At 38.8% G+C, this 19,528-nt stretch overlaps 1 protein-coding gene across 2 annotated transcripts in view; it reads right to left on the bottom strand.

The window, feature by feature from the left end:
- Cntn1 (contactin 1) overlaps positions 1 to 19,528 on the bottom strand; it is a 288,900-nt gene that overhangs the window by 13,146 nt on the left and 256,226 nt on the right. For both annotated transcript variants that reach the window (XM_021216386.1, XM_021216385.2), the window contains exons 20-23: positions 16,897 to 17,000; positions 12,842 to 13,028; positions 10,278 to 10,390; positions 9,276 to 9,432 (exon numbers count right to left, since the gene is read on the bottom strand). In XM_021216386.1, the coding sequence (XP_021072045.1) occupies positions 9,276 to 9,432; positions 10,278 to 10,390; positions 12,842 to 13,028; positions 16,897 to 17,000 (561 nt within the window). The remainder of the gene's footprint in view (positions 1 to 9,275; positions 9,433 to 10,277; positions 10,391 to 12,841; positions 13,029 to 16,896; positions 17,001 to 19,528) is intronic.

The following is a 19,528-nucleotide window of genomic DNA, read 5'->3' as shown; positions in this document are numbered from 1 at the left end:
TACTCATGTGTTTCATTGAACCCTCAATGTATTTTTAGCTCAGTCACCACATTTACTCTGTAAATCGACAGGATTTGTCAGATAAAAATAAAATAAAATAACTAAAGTGCAGTGGAAGGGAAACATCCTTTTAGAAAGTTAATAAGTTAATTAGATTTGCTATGAAAAGTATGCCTCCTCCCTCCCCCCACCCTGTGGGAATGTTCACACATTTTTATATTTCAAATCTGTTACTGGAATCATTTGTTTTCTGATTTTGAGAAAACCAAAGTAACAAACTTTTACCCTAACGAACTTTAAAAGAGTCTAGAAAAGAAAACTTCGGCAAAATTAGAAAGCTAATCAGATCTGAGTTCTAGGTATAGCAGGATTTTTCTGTATTTGTTGAGCTTAGGATAGATTTTTTTTTTCACTCTATTGCCTATTTGCATATTTTGATTTGCATATTTTGATTTTAATTGTCTTCTTGTCTCTCTGTATCTTTGTGATAGCAACATTCTAATCTAGGTAAAGAAGTAAAAGCTTAGGGCCCACGTTGTTCCATCAGTACCTACTTTGTAACCATGAACCATGGGCACAGTTTCAAAAGCCTGTGATTTCTGGATGTTTCAGTTCTTAAGATGTGGATGAGGAATTCTCAAAATGACAGTCTTTCATCTTAGAAGCCTGAAGGTTTGCATTCTGGCCCGGCTGCTTTGGTTCTAAGACAACCATAATATTTAATGATATCAAGCATCAAGCCATACAAAATTTCAAACTTATTTGTTATGTTTCTTCTTCTTTATAATAATCAAACATGATATTAGTTTATATGTATGCATCCAGAGCTTGGTCAGTTAAGCACTAGTGGCTTTGGTGGTTTTTTTTTTTTTTTTTTTTTTTTAAAAACAGTGGAAGCCGCTAACTAACGCTGCCTCTTCTACTTGTTCGTCAATTAGGAGCCTAGAAGCCAAGCAAAATAGCTGTTTGTATTTTTGGCAGATGTGTGTAGTTTGCTGGCAGTGCACTATTAATTCCATGCTATTGACTTTGGTCCTCCCCCATCAGAAAATGCCAGACTGCCAGGCTAAGCTTCCTCTCAGGATGGACAGAGCAGTTGCCACAGAACAACGGCCAATGAAGTGCAAAAGTAACCGCTAATAACTTCGGTGCAGATAGGAATTTTTGGCAAGGTAAATCTATAATTGTGAGAACTTTGAAAATTGGCTTTCTATATCTTGAAACAGCAAGGTGGCAGTTTGGCAGGAGTGTGAAGTTGGGGGTAAGGGAGGGTGCCTTTGCATACTAGCATAGCTCACTTGACTGTGGGACCTCTTGCAAGGCTCTTAGCCTCTCTGAGCTATAAAATGGAGAGTGAAATGGATAGATAATAAGGTGTGTATAAGAATCATTTTTTTAATGTTAGTATATATTGTAGAAGCCACTACTATGAATTTAATATGTTGATTCAAAAAGGTTTTATTTTGTGAGTATTTAGCTTAGCGAGACTACATGGTCCCCAGGCTCCAGGCTCAAGGTCCTATTTATCCAATGTAAGACATGCCATCAATGGACGTTCTGATTTGTTTATTCACGGCATATGCCAAATCTTTACCAGTAACACAGGATGTCTGCTTGATATCCCCAGCAACCAGAGCATGATGTTAGACAGGGTATGAATTTGGCTCTGGAACTAGCTGCTTGCTAGCTGCAAAGTAACTGTAGACTGTGGGAAACATCCATCTGCCACAGGGTCATTCTTTCTTAATCTCAATTAAGTTTGACGGCCTAAGGGCTCTGGATGCCAGGTTCATTCAACAACAGCTCTTGTCCATCCCCGCTATCTTCCCTTCTGAACCCAATCAGGTTTGAGGTTCAGTGGTAAAATGAGGAGTGAGTGACAAGGTTCGACTCTGGTGTGTTCTTACTTGCCGAGGTGGCTCCCCTCCTTAGAGCTTAGGTTTAGAGCTCCGCCCATAGTGGAGGTGCTGATTGACCTCCTGGGCTTGCATGGGGATAGAGGACCGTTTCTCCACTTCTCATTTTTTTTTTCTGTCTTTTTTCTTTCTTGATGGGTTACATTTTGTATACTAAATAGAGAAAGCGATTCTCCTTGCAGGAATCATCTTTAAATGTATTGTGTGTCTAAACAAGAAAATTCAAACTAAAGAGATAGATTTACCTTTCCACAAGTTCTTCTCTAGTCTTCCTTCCACAAATTTAACAGACAGTCTTGGATGGTCTTAATGTCTGTCTGTGCCCGAGGTCATGGTGGAGAAGGAGGTCTGTAATCTGAATCTAGGTGAGACAGCTGAACCTGTGACATTGACCAGCCTTCTGAAGCTGGATTCTATGAACCCCTCATCTTCAGGTAGAGAAACTCTATGCTGTGTGTGCATTATTTCAGTTATTGGTGACACGACATGTTCAGAAAACACTCATTTGCACGCTCCAAAGTATTCCAGTACTTGTGGGTAAATTCTTCCCTTGGTACTAAGAATGGATAAGTATGAAAGGGTTCCTTTTTCATGGTGACAGTAGATTCAGACATGTACCCATCAGTCAGGGCTGTGGACCCCAAATTAGACATTGTCCTCTGTTTTATATCACTCCTTTTGAGACTTTAATTAACAGTCATTCGCATCGTTAGTTCAGATGATAGAGATTTGGTACTGTCAAAGTACAGGCTCAGATAAACTTAAATATACATTCTCACCGCTGATTTTCTTTCTGAATGAAGCTCCCACCAACCAACCAGGTGAAGACTCCAAAACTCAAAAGGTGGGGAGTGCTGACGGGGCACACTGAAAGGAGATGTCTTTCCCTCGACTCCACTTGTTGTAAGTTCTTTGGACAGTACAATATATAGCATAAATTATTCTTTTCATGAATTATTGACAAATATCTTTTCCATTGATTGCTTTAATTTCTGTCTCTTTGAAGTGTCCACTATGTACAAGGCACTTTGCAAGAGGTCATTTTGCTCTGTTGGTATAGTGTATAATTAAAATGTGAGTCCTTGTCTTTGTGTATAGAAGGGCGACCTGGGCAGTTCTCATGGATGCTTTATGGGGATCTTATTATTGCTAAAGAATACAGTGATCCCACCATCTGTAACAGAATGAGTTGAGAGCCAGGAATTATTATGGCTGTCTAAATGCTTCTAAATATAGCCACAGCAGTCAAAAGTCCTTGTCCCCTGGACTTTCAAGTCATGATTTAGGTACATGACTATCTGTAAATTCTCTCTGGTGAAAAATATATTAAAAGTCTCATTTGATCATTCTTTATCAGCCATGGCTTCAGCTGTATGAGAAATTACCATCTTACTTGTCAGAAATAGAGTCTTAGGATTGAATATTTTTCTTCCTAAAGTGATTATGAATTCGTGCATGAGATTACAGCCTTGCCATGGGCTCCAGAACCATCTATCTACCTTACTCCCCCCCCCCCAGGTTTGGATTACCAGTAAACCTTAATTCACCGATTTAATTCTCTACAACCATTAGAAAGATCCTAACCAGCTGCCCTGCCCCTTGTTCTCCCACAGGTGAAAAACTTTTTCAGAAAAGTAGAAATGTATAAGAAGTAGCAATGTATGAGGAGTCACTGGCTGAAACAGCATTGGCTGGCCAGGATCTCTAAGATGCATGTCAGTGTGTCATCCACACCATAAAGCAACACTAATCACGTGATATTGTAGCAGCATTGAATTCTCGGTTCTGGTGATACATGATTGAAAATTACTTATTTTCTGAAAAGGTGAATTCTCTGTTGTGGCTCCATGGTTCAAATAGTATATCTTCCCAGAACAGCTTCCAAACGATACCACGAAATATAGAATTTAGCATTATGACATATCTAATCGAACGGAGAGAACAAGTCAAGACATAAGTTTTCCACTGGAATAATGACATAAAATGTTCTTTAAGTAGTCATATATACTTGATTACTTAAGTAATCTTTAACATTGATAGGGATAAAATATTCTGATAAAGTATAATTCTTTAACAATGCTTACATTTCAGAGATATATTATATTCTTACACATCCCATATATATAATATGTGTGTATGTAAAAATACATATATGTGTATACATAAATAATAAACTCATACTAACTTCAGATCAGCATTCTTTGGATTTAATTTATCGATTTAATTTTTGGCAACTTACTCTATATAATAACCATTTGTTTTAATTTATGTATTCATTTCTTTAAAATATTCACTTTTATTACCTTAACCATATGTACTTAGTAAGTGTGTCTGTGTGGAGACAGGTGCACGTACGTGCAGGTTCCCTGGTGTTCAGAGGTCATCAACTCTAGCTGGAGTAGAGGCGGTCAGGAGCTGCCTAATGTGCGTGCTGGAAACCTAACTTGGGTTCTCTCCAAGGGTAGTAGGTACTCTTAACTGTTGAGCCATTCTCCAGCATCCTGTGTGCACCTAGATTGATTATACCTTACTGCTTGAGTCAAAATTAACTTTGCTGTTGGAAGGTGATTTTCTATAACTGACTCATCTGAAAAATCTTCTACAGCTTTATGAAGATACTCCTGACCCCATTTCCACTCTCCAACTTTTAACATTAACCAAGAATCCTTTCCTTGGCTCCTTGCTGGCCCACGTTTTTTTTTTTTTTTTTTTTTTTTTAGAATATTCACTTGTTAAAACAGGTTTTTCCATCCTCAGATAAATAGTGAGCCTTGCTCATTTTGAGAAACCATGGATATATCACTTTATGGGTGTGGGGATCGATGCGTGATGCAGTCCTGATTATCATGGGGGATGTTTTTCCCTGCCTAAGGGGCTTTTAGAAATGAACTTAATTTAATTAATTAATGAGTTACATCGAGACCCTAGTAAGTAGGGGGGATGGCAAACCCTGCTCCTTGACTTTATTTTTGAGACACTGATTCCACCAGGATAAAACCCAGCTATTTCAGGCAGTTTTTCGTTTTTCTGTAGAATGAATAACATTCTACAGGACATAGATGCTTCTCTGATATTATTCCTTAGCTAGAAGTAATGAGTCTGTGTTTTCCTTCACTTATTGTATTAACAATACCATCTGCCAACTTTGGGCAACACCAACAAACATCTGCCGTCTCAATTTCTGTATTTTAATTTCATAACCCACTAATTATGACGCCATCTGATTATGGAGTTGGCTCTGTGGTGGGTTTTGGTTTCTTCCTTTGCCCGCTGGCTCTTCCTTCACCCACTTTCCCTCTGATGGGTATCCAGAACGCTGCGATTAGGTCCGATCACGTGGTCTCGGGAGATACCTTGTTCTTCGGGTGTGTTTCTGTTGCTCGGTTCCACAGATGATTCAGCTAGTCTATATAAATCTTCCAGATCAGAACGTTCCCTTTCACACTTCACAGCAAATCATTCAAAAAAAAAAAAAAAAAATACTCTGGGTCTTCTTCCAAGCAAACCTTCAGTATAATGGCTTCTTATTGCTACTGCTACACACTCATCAACATTGAAAAGTTATAGTTTGACCATCCCCACGGGGCTCCTCTTTCCAGAGCATGGCAGGAGGTTGAGACTGAGGCCAGGCTATTCTCATCGCTGCCCTTCCTGGAGCTGTACCCTCCTCCCGAAAGCCTCTGCAACCTAACAATGCAGTAGTCACAAAGGTCTTCCGATCCTGGATTTTACCAACCCTCCCCCCACCTGGCATGCCCACGCCCACTCTTAAATTCCTTTCCTTTCGATCTCAGAATAAATCCCCCTTCTTTGAGGCTGGCTCCAGTCCCCTCGACCTCTCTCATGCTAACAACCAATCCTGTCTGGTAAGTTTGCTTGGAATTGTTTGTTAGCTTTATTATTTTTCTCCCAAGCTTCTGGAAGTCTTCTCCATCATTCTAACCGATAGAAAGGCAGAATGTCTGACACATGACCCATGGCAAACGCTCAGAGGTACCAATTTATTTATATCAGTAGACCATTCATCCCACCACAGAACCAAAGCAGTACAAGTGTCTGTTAAAAGAGAAGGCTTTAGTTTTATTTGCATGGTGTAATACTTAGCTGTCGTTCCAGAGACTTAGGTTGGATTTCATAAACAAAAAATGGTTTTCGTTAAGTCGATCTCAGAAGATTAGTATTAATCTAACTTCCTGTTCTGACAATACACTTGACTGAGGAACTCTCAACCAAATCCTGTAGAGGACTACGTAAATAAGCCAAAGAAAATATTGAGATTTACTCAGTGAACTTCCTTGCAGCTGATAAAAGCCTTCGTGGGAACTCAGGACAAACTCTGGTTAGTTAAGGCAGACTTCCTGTCTGTGGCCCGGAGAAACCAGAAGATGTGCTGCTACAAAGAACTAGCTCAAAGCTTCTCAAATGCCAGTTAGATTGTGGAGCTACTGGGGCCGAGGATCCTGGCAGCTCCACATTACACTGGCCATCAAGTGTGGTGGCGAATTGTCTCTTGAAGTCTAATCTACTTGTTTTATTCAAAGCCTTGCTCCTCCAATTTTTATGCTTGCTACAGAAAATACCTCAACCATAAAATTGGGCTGTAGGCAAGTCTGTAGGGAATTTCCTTAATTAGTGATTGATGGGGAAAGGTTCATCCTAGAATGGGTGGTGCTGCCCCTGGGCTGGTGGTGCTGAAGTCTATAAGGAAGTTGACCGAACAAGCCATGGGTAGCAAGCCAGGAAGGAGCACCCTTCCATGTCCTCTGCATCAGCTCCTGTCTCCAGGTTCCTGTCCTGACTTCCTTGGATGATTATCAGTGATGCAGAGTGTAAGCCAAATAAATCCTTTCCTTCCATACGTGCTTTGGTCACAGTGTTTCATTACAATGATAGAAATCTTAACAAAGACAGATAGCTACCAGGCACAGTGGCTGAAGCAAAAATCCCCAGAATGTCAGGAGAGTGGTACTTGTATGTGGGATGTATAGAAACCTTAGCACGTTGTGTAAACCTGGAGTGTGACTGCCACACAGTAGACACTGTGTGTTTGTCTAATTGAGGGACAGCACAAAGTCAGGAAATTCACTAAGTTCCTGCTTACAGATTTCAGACATTAAAGTGAAGAGTAGAAAATAAAGACATTCTTTACATTTGAAAGGAAGCCTAGATACATGCTTGGACATACCTTGCTCATGACAAATGATGGTAATAACTTATAAATAAATCCAAACATAATTGAGAAAATTCTAGAGCCGTGTTATTCCTTAAACATCTGTTATTTTGACATGGTAATTCCATAATGTCTTTGTACCGTTGTGATTAGACTGAGATAAATAATTGGGATTCTGTTCTCTAACTGGCAAACAGAATGTAGGAAAATATCATAAGGCATATTTGCAGTTTTTCTACAAAGGATGTGTCTTTATATACAGCATGCATACTGGAAAGTCTGATTATCACTGTGAAAAGTGGCTCAAACTACCTCCTCAGAGCCAACTGGTAAATTCTTAACAAGTTTAAAAGTACTTTGCTAGTGCATCATCATGAAAGGTGAAATTGTATATAATGTATTAGTTATACTAAAAAGATTAAACAAAGGTTGCAAATGCTTGAAGTATATTACTCTGTAATTATTCTACTATAGTTTACCATTACCCATGTTTTGAGATTCCATCCACTGCACCATAGTATATCAATCATTTGTAATGCTGTGCTACCTCAAAGTGTTTGCTTAAACATTTGGTGAAATCATATGGATGCCTCAGGCTGTGTGTACCACAGAGATAAGCAGACACTACCAAGCAGGCTCCTCCCCCTGGAAAGACAAGTTGAGCCTACCCATCACTAGCTTTCACCCCCTGCCATCACTTAGTTACACACATGGCTACATTGTCTACACACACATACTGCTAATTTGAATCCACAGAGCAGGTTCTATTTAACCCAAGGAATAAATAAAAGTAAAATACAATGTTGTCTATCATCAAAGCTCAGAATTTCAAGAAAGGGTAACAGTGCAGTGATTCAGGGAAAACTCCCATTACAGTAACAGGAGTGGAATAAACCCTTTCAAAGGGGCTTGGCAGTAGAGAAGTAAAACCTTGTTAATTATTTAAATTCACCTACACAAAGACTTTTATTAAAAAAATATGTTAGTGTCTACTATTTATAGCAGTAAAATTTGGAATGGGTAAATTCTATATATTCGCTTGAATGAATGTTATTTATATGTTCAATTAAAGTTCAATTAATGTCTTGAGTGAAAGAGGGACATTCATGGAACAACTGAGGAAGATGGATGTATTGTGATCTACTTAACAGAAGCTCCACCTACAAAGTGGCATGCACATGCATGGTGATTGGGAGCAGGGAAACAGACAGCAGTTATTCCAAGCTGTTTTGAAACAGGTATTCTGTAACTTTCTTAGGTAAATTCCAACTTTTGAAACTACACAATAACTAAAATCAAGATGTACACGTGTTATACCTTCAGCTTTCTATTTGAAAAAGGTATGTATGTGATATGATGAGTTTGAGGTGAACTTGACTCATGGGGGAAGCTAGATTCATTACTGAATTCTCTATCATTGTGCTAAGTCACCTTTTGTTGGTTCAATATATAATGACACATTTATCTATTCAGCTATGAGTTGCTTTTCTCCACCAGTCATGACTATCATTGATTTAGCATCTCCTATTGTTCCATATTCTGTGATCGAATTGTTAAGTTCACACTGAGTTTAATTCACTGTATTAAAACCTAAAAAAGATGAAGTAATGAAAATATTAAAAATTAAGAAAATAACAAAATCCGGGTGCAATACAGAGAGGGGCTCACTGTCTCAACTACAAGTTAAAGACTACCCAGTCCTGTGAGAACAAGTACTTGCCCAAAAGCAATGTGTGTATTCAACCTCAGAGCTTCTGATTACTGTATTAACATATGTAGGAAAAGAGAAAAATGAGTCGGAAGAATACTTAAAATAGATCAACAGGCTTCCTTTTGAAATATAAAAGAAGAATTGAGTATTATTAGATAATTGCCTAGTATCATTCTTTTCACACTTACTGCCTTATATTTTTAAATGCTAGGTCCTGAGATGTATTCATCTTAGACATGTTTAATGATGCTTTGACATCTACATCATCCCTGACATGTAGGTGCTATGTTATACCTTTACCGTTTTGCTCACATAAGAAGCAGAACTTCAAGTCCTGTGGCACGCTTGGTATTCGAGTTTGCTTAGGAAGACGGTGATATTGTGGATGGCGGTCCTAAGTTCACTCTTGAGAAGCCATGCGTAGGGTGTGGCAACTCAGAGGTAACTTTACTGAAACAGTCCATAGATGATGGCTTACCTGAAATTTTGACTTGAGACACGACTCCGTCTCCCCCGTCACTGTGTGCTCGAACCTCGACAACATACTCTCCGTCTCTGGGGATGGGGACTTCTATGGAGTGTTTATGGGTTGAGAACAGCTTGCCGTCATGCTGGCCATCCGGTCTATAGAGTATCTACAGGGTCCCGAATTATGCATGGTTAATGAAGTTACAAGTCTCAGCCAAAGCCTATAGTTAATGAAGTTACAAGTCTCAGCCAATGCCTATAGTTAACATCAGCACACAATACTTATGCTTTGGCTCAAAAACCAAACCTTGATTCCTAAGGAACTGGTTCCTGCTAACCTGGAGCTTATACAAATGCATGGGCCATAACCTCAAGTGATTTGATGTTGTTTGCTTGTTTGTTTTCTTTTGTTTTGAAATAAATGAAAAGATGCCATGAAGAAGATGTATCTGTTTCTTCTTTGTAAAGGAAAATATAAAATGAAAACTTGGCATATTTTCAGTGACCTCATAAAGTTCTCCTCCATTTTTTTTTTCAGGCTCTTCTACATTATTCTCAAAGCTTACACAGCTAATACGAATGCAATCCCATGGCTTATAGTGAATCTATGGCAATATCTCTTTCCTTTTAGTTTACAGTGAGGGAAGGAGGGAGGGAGGGAGGGAGGGAGGAAGGGAGGGAGGGAGGGAGGTGGCGCTATAGACAGCACTCCCAGACAAACAAAACAAAACGAACAAATGCATTCTGTCTCCTGTTTAAGCACGGATGGTTCTGACAGCTCCAGCCCTCAAAGCAGGTATTCTATTTATCTTACTCACTTGTCATAGAATTTCCCTAAAATCCACTAAAGATGTCTTCTTATCTAAAGATCTTTTGTGAGACTCTGTCTTCTGACTCTTTTGTATGGGTAGAATGAGCAAGCCAAATGTGTTTTTCTGCACACATCAATGTTAGCAGGAATGAAGCTGTGTGGAGAAGGAGCTAGCCCCCCCCTCCCCGCTTTCTTATTTACCTTGTAGCCTGTCACAGTAGATTCATTGGATAGTGCCACAACGTGATCCCATGTGATTATATACCGGGAGCCAGACCTCACAGAACTGATGATCCTTGGTGGTTGGCTGGGAGCTGTGGGAAGAAGAAACAGGGAAGAATGGTCACTGGATTGAGCATCAGTTCTGCGAGCTACATAACAGATATGTTTTGTGGTGCTGATGTGAGCTGAGCTGTCAGCAACAACAGCCCGTTCTGAGGATTATGTCCTACGCCAGGCCCTATGCTCAGCATGGCACCATACATCCCTGAGTTGGCCTAATGCTCCCAGTCGTTGGTGAGGCGTGGAATATATCTGTCTTTATTCTCGTGTGATTTTTTTTTCCTTCTAGTCTCTTTAAACTATTGCCATCAGGGTCACCGACCTTGGCCAAATCTAACAGCATTTCTTGTACCTTTCTCTGACTTGAAACCTTCGGAACTTTCCTGGGTTTACACTTTTTAGGATCTCTGTTCTTTTCTTAAAGCCCTTGTGACTTCTCTACCTCTTTGTTGTTGTTGTTTCCCTCTCCCTTACTGATTGTAGCGAGCTAATGCTGTACTTTTTTTTTTTTTTAATCAATTTGTATGTGTTGAAAGGGCTTCAGAGTTGATTCTGTATATATGTTTCTGCTTTATCTATGACTCTCCCTTACCTATTTAAACACCCAAAGTCAGTCTCTAGCCCTGGTCTATCTACTGTTCTCTAAATATGTGCTGAAATTCCTGTCTCTATTGAACGTCTGAGGTCCAAATGTAATGTAATAAAGATGAATCATTGGTTGTCCACCATCAATCTGCATTTTAAGAGTCTCTCTATCTTTTGAAAACCGTGTAAGCATGCTTCTAGGTTCTCAAGCAAAAATCTGACTTTTGATCTCTTCCATCTATTCCCAACACCCAAGTTACCAATATGTTAACCCAAGCCCTCCTGAGGAACCACTTCCAGCTCTCTCTACACTACCCCATCATACCAGCTCTCTCTACACTACCCCATCATACCAGCTCTCTTTACACTACCCCATCATACCAGCTCTCTTTACACTACCCCTTCATACTATCTGCCAATGGTTGGTTCCCTTCTCAAATCTAGCCATCGCTTATGTCACTTGCTTGCATGGAAGTCAGAATGAGGGTTTAAAACATCAGAATTAGGTGTGTCACTCCCTGACTTATAAAAAGGTTCTTATTACATGCAGGGACTACCTCAACTTTTAATGATGACTTACAAAGTCCTTCATATTTTGCTTTCAAGGCTCTCTTCCCTCTTTGCCACAGAGCTGTGTTTTGGCCATACTGATGTTTCCAAAGTTAAATGTTTCAATTCCTGCATGCTTAGTTTTCTCTATCCAAAAGTCTACCCCTCAGCTAGTCACAAACTGGTTCTTCTCATTGCTCCCTACTCACACTCTAGGTTTTGGGACATTGTTTCCAGTTCTTCACACCACTCTACCACAGATTTGCCTCCCACACAATCACTTTCTGTTTTATCAGTTCATTTATTCTACTGTGCTGTGGACACGATCACACTTATTTAATGGGGTTTTAATTTGCGTTTTAAAGTCTGGTGTGGCCTCTTTTGCATCCTTTCTATATAGAACTATTCTGGACATAACACATATTTGTAAAAAAAAAAAAAAAGAATCAGATGAATGAGAAAAAAAATAATGCTTCATTTGTCAAGTTAAAGAAAATGGAGATTTAAAGAGAAAACCCAGTTGTGTGCTGTTTAATGAAGTAGAGAGGAAAACTGAAAATCATGTCTGATACCATCTACCTCTGTGAGTGTACTAGGAAATATGTTCCTCAGTGATTTCTATAACTTTGCAAATGCTAATGGGAATCAGTCTTAGAGATATTTGTGAATGTCTCTAGAATCCTGCATTCACAAGTTCCTCAGCTTGGTTCCAGAAGTGAGACTGGATATTGAGAATGTCCAGATCTGAGCAGAACAGATGAACTTGTCATACGGTGAAAGAGAACAGAAAGCAGTCACAGTATGAGACTAGTTACTCGGTATCCATATTATATGATGGTGATCTTCAAAGTACAGTTGTGATTTTATTATGCTATTTGTTATTAACACAGTTTTATTGTGCTACCAATGCATCTGTATGACAAAATTTTAAATTAATAAATGCAGAAGGTTAACTAGTTGATTTTCTAATGGTCTGCAGTTTGAAGGAGGTTCATTCTTTTTTTTTTTTAATTGATCGCCATGAATAAATACTATTTTTATTTCATTTGAGTTTCTCTTCTGAACCAATTGCCAATAACACTCAGAGGAACATTAATATATAAAAAAAGAATGAAAATGTTTAAGAGTGCATGCCTCAGTTTTCCTTCTTTGACAGCAGCTGGGAATGATGAGAAACCCTCTGATTCTATAAAAGATGTGGGATTGAAAACCAAAGGTGTATGAACAGCTAGGTAGACTGTTTTTTGGGTTTGTTTGTTTCTTTGTTTTCCATAAGTGCCTACCGTGTGGATCTTCTTTAAATCAAGTGGTAGCTTTTGATGTGTCTAAGATCAAATTCTGATACTCACGGGCTTTTCTGGTGAAGGTCTCGATCACGTCACTAGAAGGTCCGCACCCGGCACTGTTGCAGGCTCCCACTTCAATGAAGTACTGGGTGTCAGGCAGAAGGTTCTCCAGCCTGACTGAGTACTCCTGGCTGGTGACCTGAACTCTGTGTGCTGCTGTTTCTTTGTCATGCCCAGCCCAGTACCGAATCTGCAAATATCAAGGTGAAAGGTTCAATGCCCACCATTTTGCTGTGACTCTGCTCTTGCGGAGAAACCTTCATCACCATGGGCTTCATTAGACTGGTTTGATGCTGCCGTTTTTTTTCAGTGCAACTTAAAGGCACCTTTACCTTCCTACTGACCTCTGGATAGTAAGATCCAACTAAAATTGGTAAAATTCATGAAATCTACATTTTGCTGATTGAACTTGCCTTGTGTTGTTGCGAGGGAGAGGTAGGGGGAGGGGACTGCATATGATTTGTTTTCAAAATATGAAGGTGATCTTTTTTGGAAATATTTGTGACAATAATCTCTATCTTGATGTCTTGTCTTTTCTGTTTACATGGTTTCAATTTATTATAAGTTTTTGATTGTTTGGCAGAAATATACCTTGTTTGACAAAAATCTCATTGTCGAGCCTAGAATGCACTGGCTAATGATTTTCTTCTAACATAATTCTTTCAGATGTATGTATGCATGTATGTATGTGTATATGTACGTATGTATGTATGTATGTATGTATGTAATATTATATATGTATGTATGTGAACTATTTACTTTCACTCCTTCAAAATATCAAGTAAATATACCTAGTAATAATTCATGCTTATTTTATTTTGTGTGAATTTTGTGTATGTGTGTGTGCGTGTGTATGTGTATGGGCTACATGTGGAAATCAGAGGACAACTTGTAGAAGCTATTTCTCTCAAACCATCTTGTTGACCCGTTGAACTTAAAAGTGCTATACTCTAGAAAATAACTAATAACTTGGTGAGTCACATAAGTTACCTTAACAATTAAGACATGTTAAAAATATTTTCCATGTTACTATTAGAAACTACTTTTGTTAACTACAGCCTTCTTTGTCTCAAAGATTAATATGAGTGATGAATTTGAATTTAGGTTTTCAAAATAAAGACTGTTTGGGGGTATTAAATCGTAAGTATTATAAGTTCATTCAAATCTTTACATATTTAGATACAATGTCTACTGGGGAATTTATTTTCAAAACTAGTCAAAATGCCTAGATAAAGACATCTAGTGTTAATATGATCCCAAGTTTCTCATCTATATTAGCAAACCCAGGACCATTATACAATGGAAGTCAGTGATCCAAGTCTGCTTGGCACATTGAAAGGGTTACATGTCAGGTATGCAGTTTTTAAATGCAGGAGAATTGCTTATTGCTTATTGCTTTCTTTGATGTTATTTTTATTTTGCTTCTAATGATCATTTTGATGTTGTCAATATCAAATGTTTGGTTGCTTTTAATGGAACCTCTGGCACCTCCATCATCTCAAGACAGAACTAGTAAAAATGCACCAAATATCCCCGCAGGGTGATATCTGTTGGCAGAGGAATTCCAGACTTCTGGATGGGGCAGAGTCGCTTGGGAAGTCCCCAGTTGCATAGGGCTGAGCTGGAAGATTTGGACAGTGATCCGAGTGTAAGGAAGATGCCTCCGTCCCTGTAAGACTTTGAACTAGACAAGGTATGTATGAGGCCTGTTCCTTGCTAAACAGAGGAGAAATATAGTGAACATGTACATTCTGGGAAATCCTGAGCACTTCGTTAGGGTCGTCCCCATAAAATATCTAAATAAATGTATAATGGTAGAACTCATCCTGGCATACAACTGTCAAAAATCAAGGACTTGAAGGCTCTTGAACCTTAAACGTTTATACGTATTGAATAACAATATTTCAAAGCATCGTTTCATACTAATGCTTACATACTCTCCAAAGAGAAGTTTATAGACTATGCTGAATAATTTTATGTCAACTTGATACAAACTGGAGTCATCTGAGAGGAGAGGGAACCACAATTGAGAAAATGCCTCCATAAAATCCACCTGCAGGGCATTTTCTTAACTAGTGATTGATATAGGATGGCCCAGCCCATGCTGGTTGAGTGGGGCCATCCCTGGACGAGTGGTTGTGGGTTTTATAAGAAAGCAGGCTGAGCAACATATGGGGAGCAAGCCAGTAAGCAGCACCTGTCCATGACTTCGTTACCAGCCCCTGCCTCCAGGTTCCTGCCCTGTTTGTTTTCCTGCTTTGATGGGGTTCAGTGATGTAAAATCACAAGGAAAGAAAGAAAAGTTCAGCTCATAACAGCAATAATAATGCTAACTGGGACACAGACTTGCATGCAAAATATGTCATCATTCCATGAGGAAGGGGTCATGAGTCCCCATTTCTCACTAAGTCTGTGGACAGTTATTCGCTACTGAAAAGGAAACTTATGTTTCTCAGTGTTGTAGCCACTAGTAAGGATCCCATGTTCCAGTAAACACACACCCACCCATTACTCACTCTCATGTTAACATGCTTAATTAAATTCAGTGAGAAAGAAAAAAAAAAAGATGTCAAAGTGCCAGGGGGTGTGTATGAGAGAAGATGATGGGGATAAAAATGTCCCCAACTTGAAACTGTCAAAGAATATAATAAACATTTTAAAAGAATGTGACATTTTCACGTTCATCTATCTAAACTAACGCTAAAGTTAGAATTCATTTCCAAACAGGGGAGACAGACTCGGGCTTCTTGATCCCTAGGCCAAGCTTGTGTGTGTATAAAACATTAAACTGATTCATGAGAAAACTGTTCATTATAAGGAACACAACCTACAGTGTCAATCAAAACAAATGTAACACTTTGGGCTACTCACCCAGAAAGTTCACTGGAAAAAGGAGGTGGACCAGTAGGGATAGATTATCTCTATTCATAAAGGAAATACTCTATACATAGGAGATTACCAGTTTATTTATAGATAATACATTTACTTTTGCATGTGCATATTTATGTTCATGCAGGTGCGTTTGTGTGGGTGGCACATGTGCGCATATGTGTAGATATGTAAGGATAATATCAGGTATCTTTCTTCGTGAGTGGCTCACCTATATCGTTTTCATTGGCTTAAAGCTTGTCAACTAGATTAAGCGGGCTGGAGAGTGAGCCTTCTGGATTCAGCTGTTTCTGTGTTCCCAGCTCTGGGGTCATATACACACTCCACTATTCTTGCTTATCTTGTCACACCGGTTCTTAGGATAAAACTTCATGCTTAGCAGGCAAACACTTTACCAGTCGGGCCATCTTCCCTATTCCATAAATTGACCTGTAAACTCTAGAGCAATGTACCCTACATTCTCCCTAGTCTTAAGGACACGGTAGTCATCTGTTTTTCTATTCGTTTCTAGCCTCTCCCCCACCCCAAGGACCCTTGTCTACTGTTAACTTATAATAGTATTTATTAAATAATCATTAAACTGCCTCATTGTTGGTCTGCATTCTTCTTATATTGTCAACTTATGAAGAGATCTGGTAAGTGGAGCTGATAAATGATATCAGTATCTTATGAGACTGTCCAACTTACAGAAATATGGGTATAGGTTACCAAAACATGGCTATAGGTTCAGGGAGGGGCTCAACGGTAGAGCATTTGTGCACCATCTGGAAGTAACATGTTTGACCTGAAGCAAAGGAGACAGGATGAGCATTACTGTCTTAGTTTTTATTTTTATCTAATCATTGTATACACACGGGTCTCTATATGTGACTCCTAGACAAGTTGGGTAGGAACCTTTGTGTTATTCAGTTTTTAAATGAGAGATAATATTGTTCTGTGTTTCTTATGTACATGGTGTTCATTGAATGCATAGATATGGTACATAATGATTAGATTGAAGTAATCTCGTTTACTCCTTACTGATTGCATAGAGATACCCAAACCACTAAACAGAGGGAATAGGGAGTTTAATTCCAAATCAGCCACTGGGACACCAGATATTGACAGATTAGCTATGTGCTTACATATGTATGAATAAACAAACATTTTTATTAAAACAAACAGCTCACCTGATAGCTTTCCACAATTTTCTCTAACACATGCTTCCAATGCACAGATATCTCAGAGGATGATAACACTTTGACCCCTACCTCTGTGGGGGCTTCACTGGGAGCTAAAATTGAATCAAAGTCGTTTGAATGTAAATGGAATAGAAATGTAAATAAACATCTTTCAAATAAGTATAGTAATCTTCCTATTTCTTTGTCTCTGTTGTTTTTTTGTTTATTATTATTTTCTTTATTTACATTTCAAATGTTATCCCGAAAGTTCCCTATACCNCCCCCCCCGCCCCTGCTCCCCTACCTACCCACTCCCACTACTTGGCCCTGGCCTTCCGCTGTGCTGGGTCATATAAAGTTTACAAGACCAAGGGGCCTCTCTTCCCAATGATGGCCGATTAGGCCATCTTCTGCTACATATGCAGCTAGAGACACGAGCTCAGGGGGTGCTGGTTAGTTCATATTGTTGTTCCACCTATAGGGTTGCAGACTCCTTCAGCTCCTTGGGTACTTTCTCTAGCTCCTCCATTGGGGGCCCTCTGTTCCATCCAATAGCTGACTGTGAGCATCCACTTCTGTGTTTGCCATGCACATACATAGACATCACACATGAACATGCACAGACATGCACATACACAGACACATACACATTGTTATGCACATACATAGACACATCACACTGACATACCACATGTATATAAACATACTATATACTCATGTGTACATACACATATCACATATACACATACACACATGTACATACACACAAAGACATGGGTACACAAACATACATGAACACTCACATATACAGACATGCATATACACACATACATACATATACACACTTTTCATAATAAAGGAAATTTCAGAGTTCTCAGAGATATCCAAAAGCAGATACTATATTTTAGAAAAATTATGATAATTTCCATATAGTTTTTTTATTAGATTTTTCTTTATTTACATTTCAAATGTTATCTCCATCCCTAGTTTCCCCTCCAAAAAGCCCCATCTCCTCCTCCCTCCTGCTGCTCACCAACCAACCCACTCCTGCTTCCTGGCCCTGGCAGTCCCCTATACTGGGGCATATAGCCTTCACAGGACCAAGGGCCTCTTCTCCCATTGATGACAGACTAGGCCATCCTCTGCTACACCATATAGTCTTTTGATACAAATTAAATTTAATTACATAAGTTCAACAGTTTTACTTGTCAAAAATGGGGAAATTAATATTTAGCATAGAAAATCACTCAGGGAAGTTAATTTTCTTATTGCTATTTTTTATGAATCACAGGTACAGAGAACTATTAATAAAATCTCCCTCTCATGTTCAAGCTAAAATTAAAAACCATGAATTTCAAGATCTCTGAGACAAGTTGTGACATCCCCACTTCTTGGGCTGCGGAGAGCTTTTCCATGCCTAATCTTCCAACTGGGCATCAACTCAAATATGTATCAAAGGCTTCGTCTGCTAAGGAGCAGGAGAAAAAAAAAACAAAAACATTACATCCCTTGTGAAATTTACACAAAGAAGCTTGGAAACCTTGAATCAGGGCTGATCAACTTTTATTGTCTTTCAATAAAAAGACATAATCCTCTTTAAGGCTACAAAATGTCCTGGATGTGAGCAGCTACTTCTCCCAGGCAAGGTACATAAGCCTCATGACAAATGTCTGTGCAGGAGAAAGACTGGCAACTTATACAAGCTGCAGAATCTGCAAGATTTATGGGACCCGTGAAGTCGTCATGAAAGAACTATGACTACAGACAAATAACCACGACTTAACCAAGCAGGCCCTTTGCCTAAAATCTGACTTTGGCATCCAATAGAGCTGTCAAAATGAAATTGATCCTGGGTGAAGAGATAATTGAAATAATTCTAACTGGATTTTTCTCTGTGAGATGATGTCCTGCTTTAGCCCCAAGCGGATGAAACACAAAGGCAGTATAATATGCCTCCGGGAGTGATCATTGTCTGGTTTTAAATTTAAATGATTTTTACCTTTTATTCTCTGGAGGTATTTAGTTTATTTAGATGAGATAATTACTCATCTGATTACTTTTTATGTCTTTGATTCAAAGTAATATTTCATATGTAGGGTAACATGCTTATTTTAAAAGATAGCACACAGTCATTTGAAACATGTTACGTTTTTAAGAAAGATGGAAAGTAATAAATATATGTCAAGAATTTCTATTGACTTCTAAGAGACAGCTCTATATCTATTTTGGAGTAATTATGGCCAGTCTGGTGGTACACACTTCTCATTTCAGAAGGCTGAGGCAGAAGGATTGCTGTGAGTTTGAAGCCAGTTTGGGTTACATAGTAAATGAGACCTTGTCTCAAAACAACAATGAAACATGCACACCAGGCAGGCCAGAATATTGGATTCTTTTCTCTAAGTTGATAGCAGAGAATCTTACAATACTTTAGTTTTTGAATTCTTTCTTTAGTGTTACTCTGCACATACCAAGAGAAACCAAGAGAAACCTAGCCATATGAATTTCGTATTTGTACTTGTGGACAGATGCATGAAATCTTCATTTGATTTTTCATCTATCAATTATGGACAAAGTACTTTCTCTCTCTCTCTCTCTCTCTCTCTCTCTCTCTCTCTCTCTCTCTCTCTCTCTCTCTGTGTGT

Source organism: Mus pahari, chromosome 17, assembly GCF_900095145.1.
Source record: "Mus pahari chromosome 17, PAHARI_EIJ_v1.1, whole genome shotgun sequence".
NCBI classification, from domain to species: Eukaryota; Metazoa; Chordata; class Mammalia; order Rodentia; family Muridae; genus Mus; species Mus pahari.
Note: the sequence above shows the minus strand (reverse complement) of the source record. Positions and strands in the feature narration are given on the sequence as shown.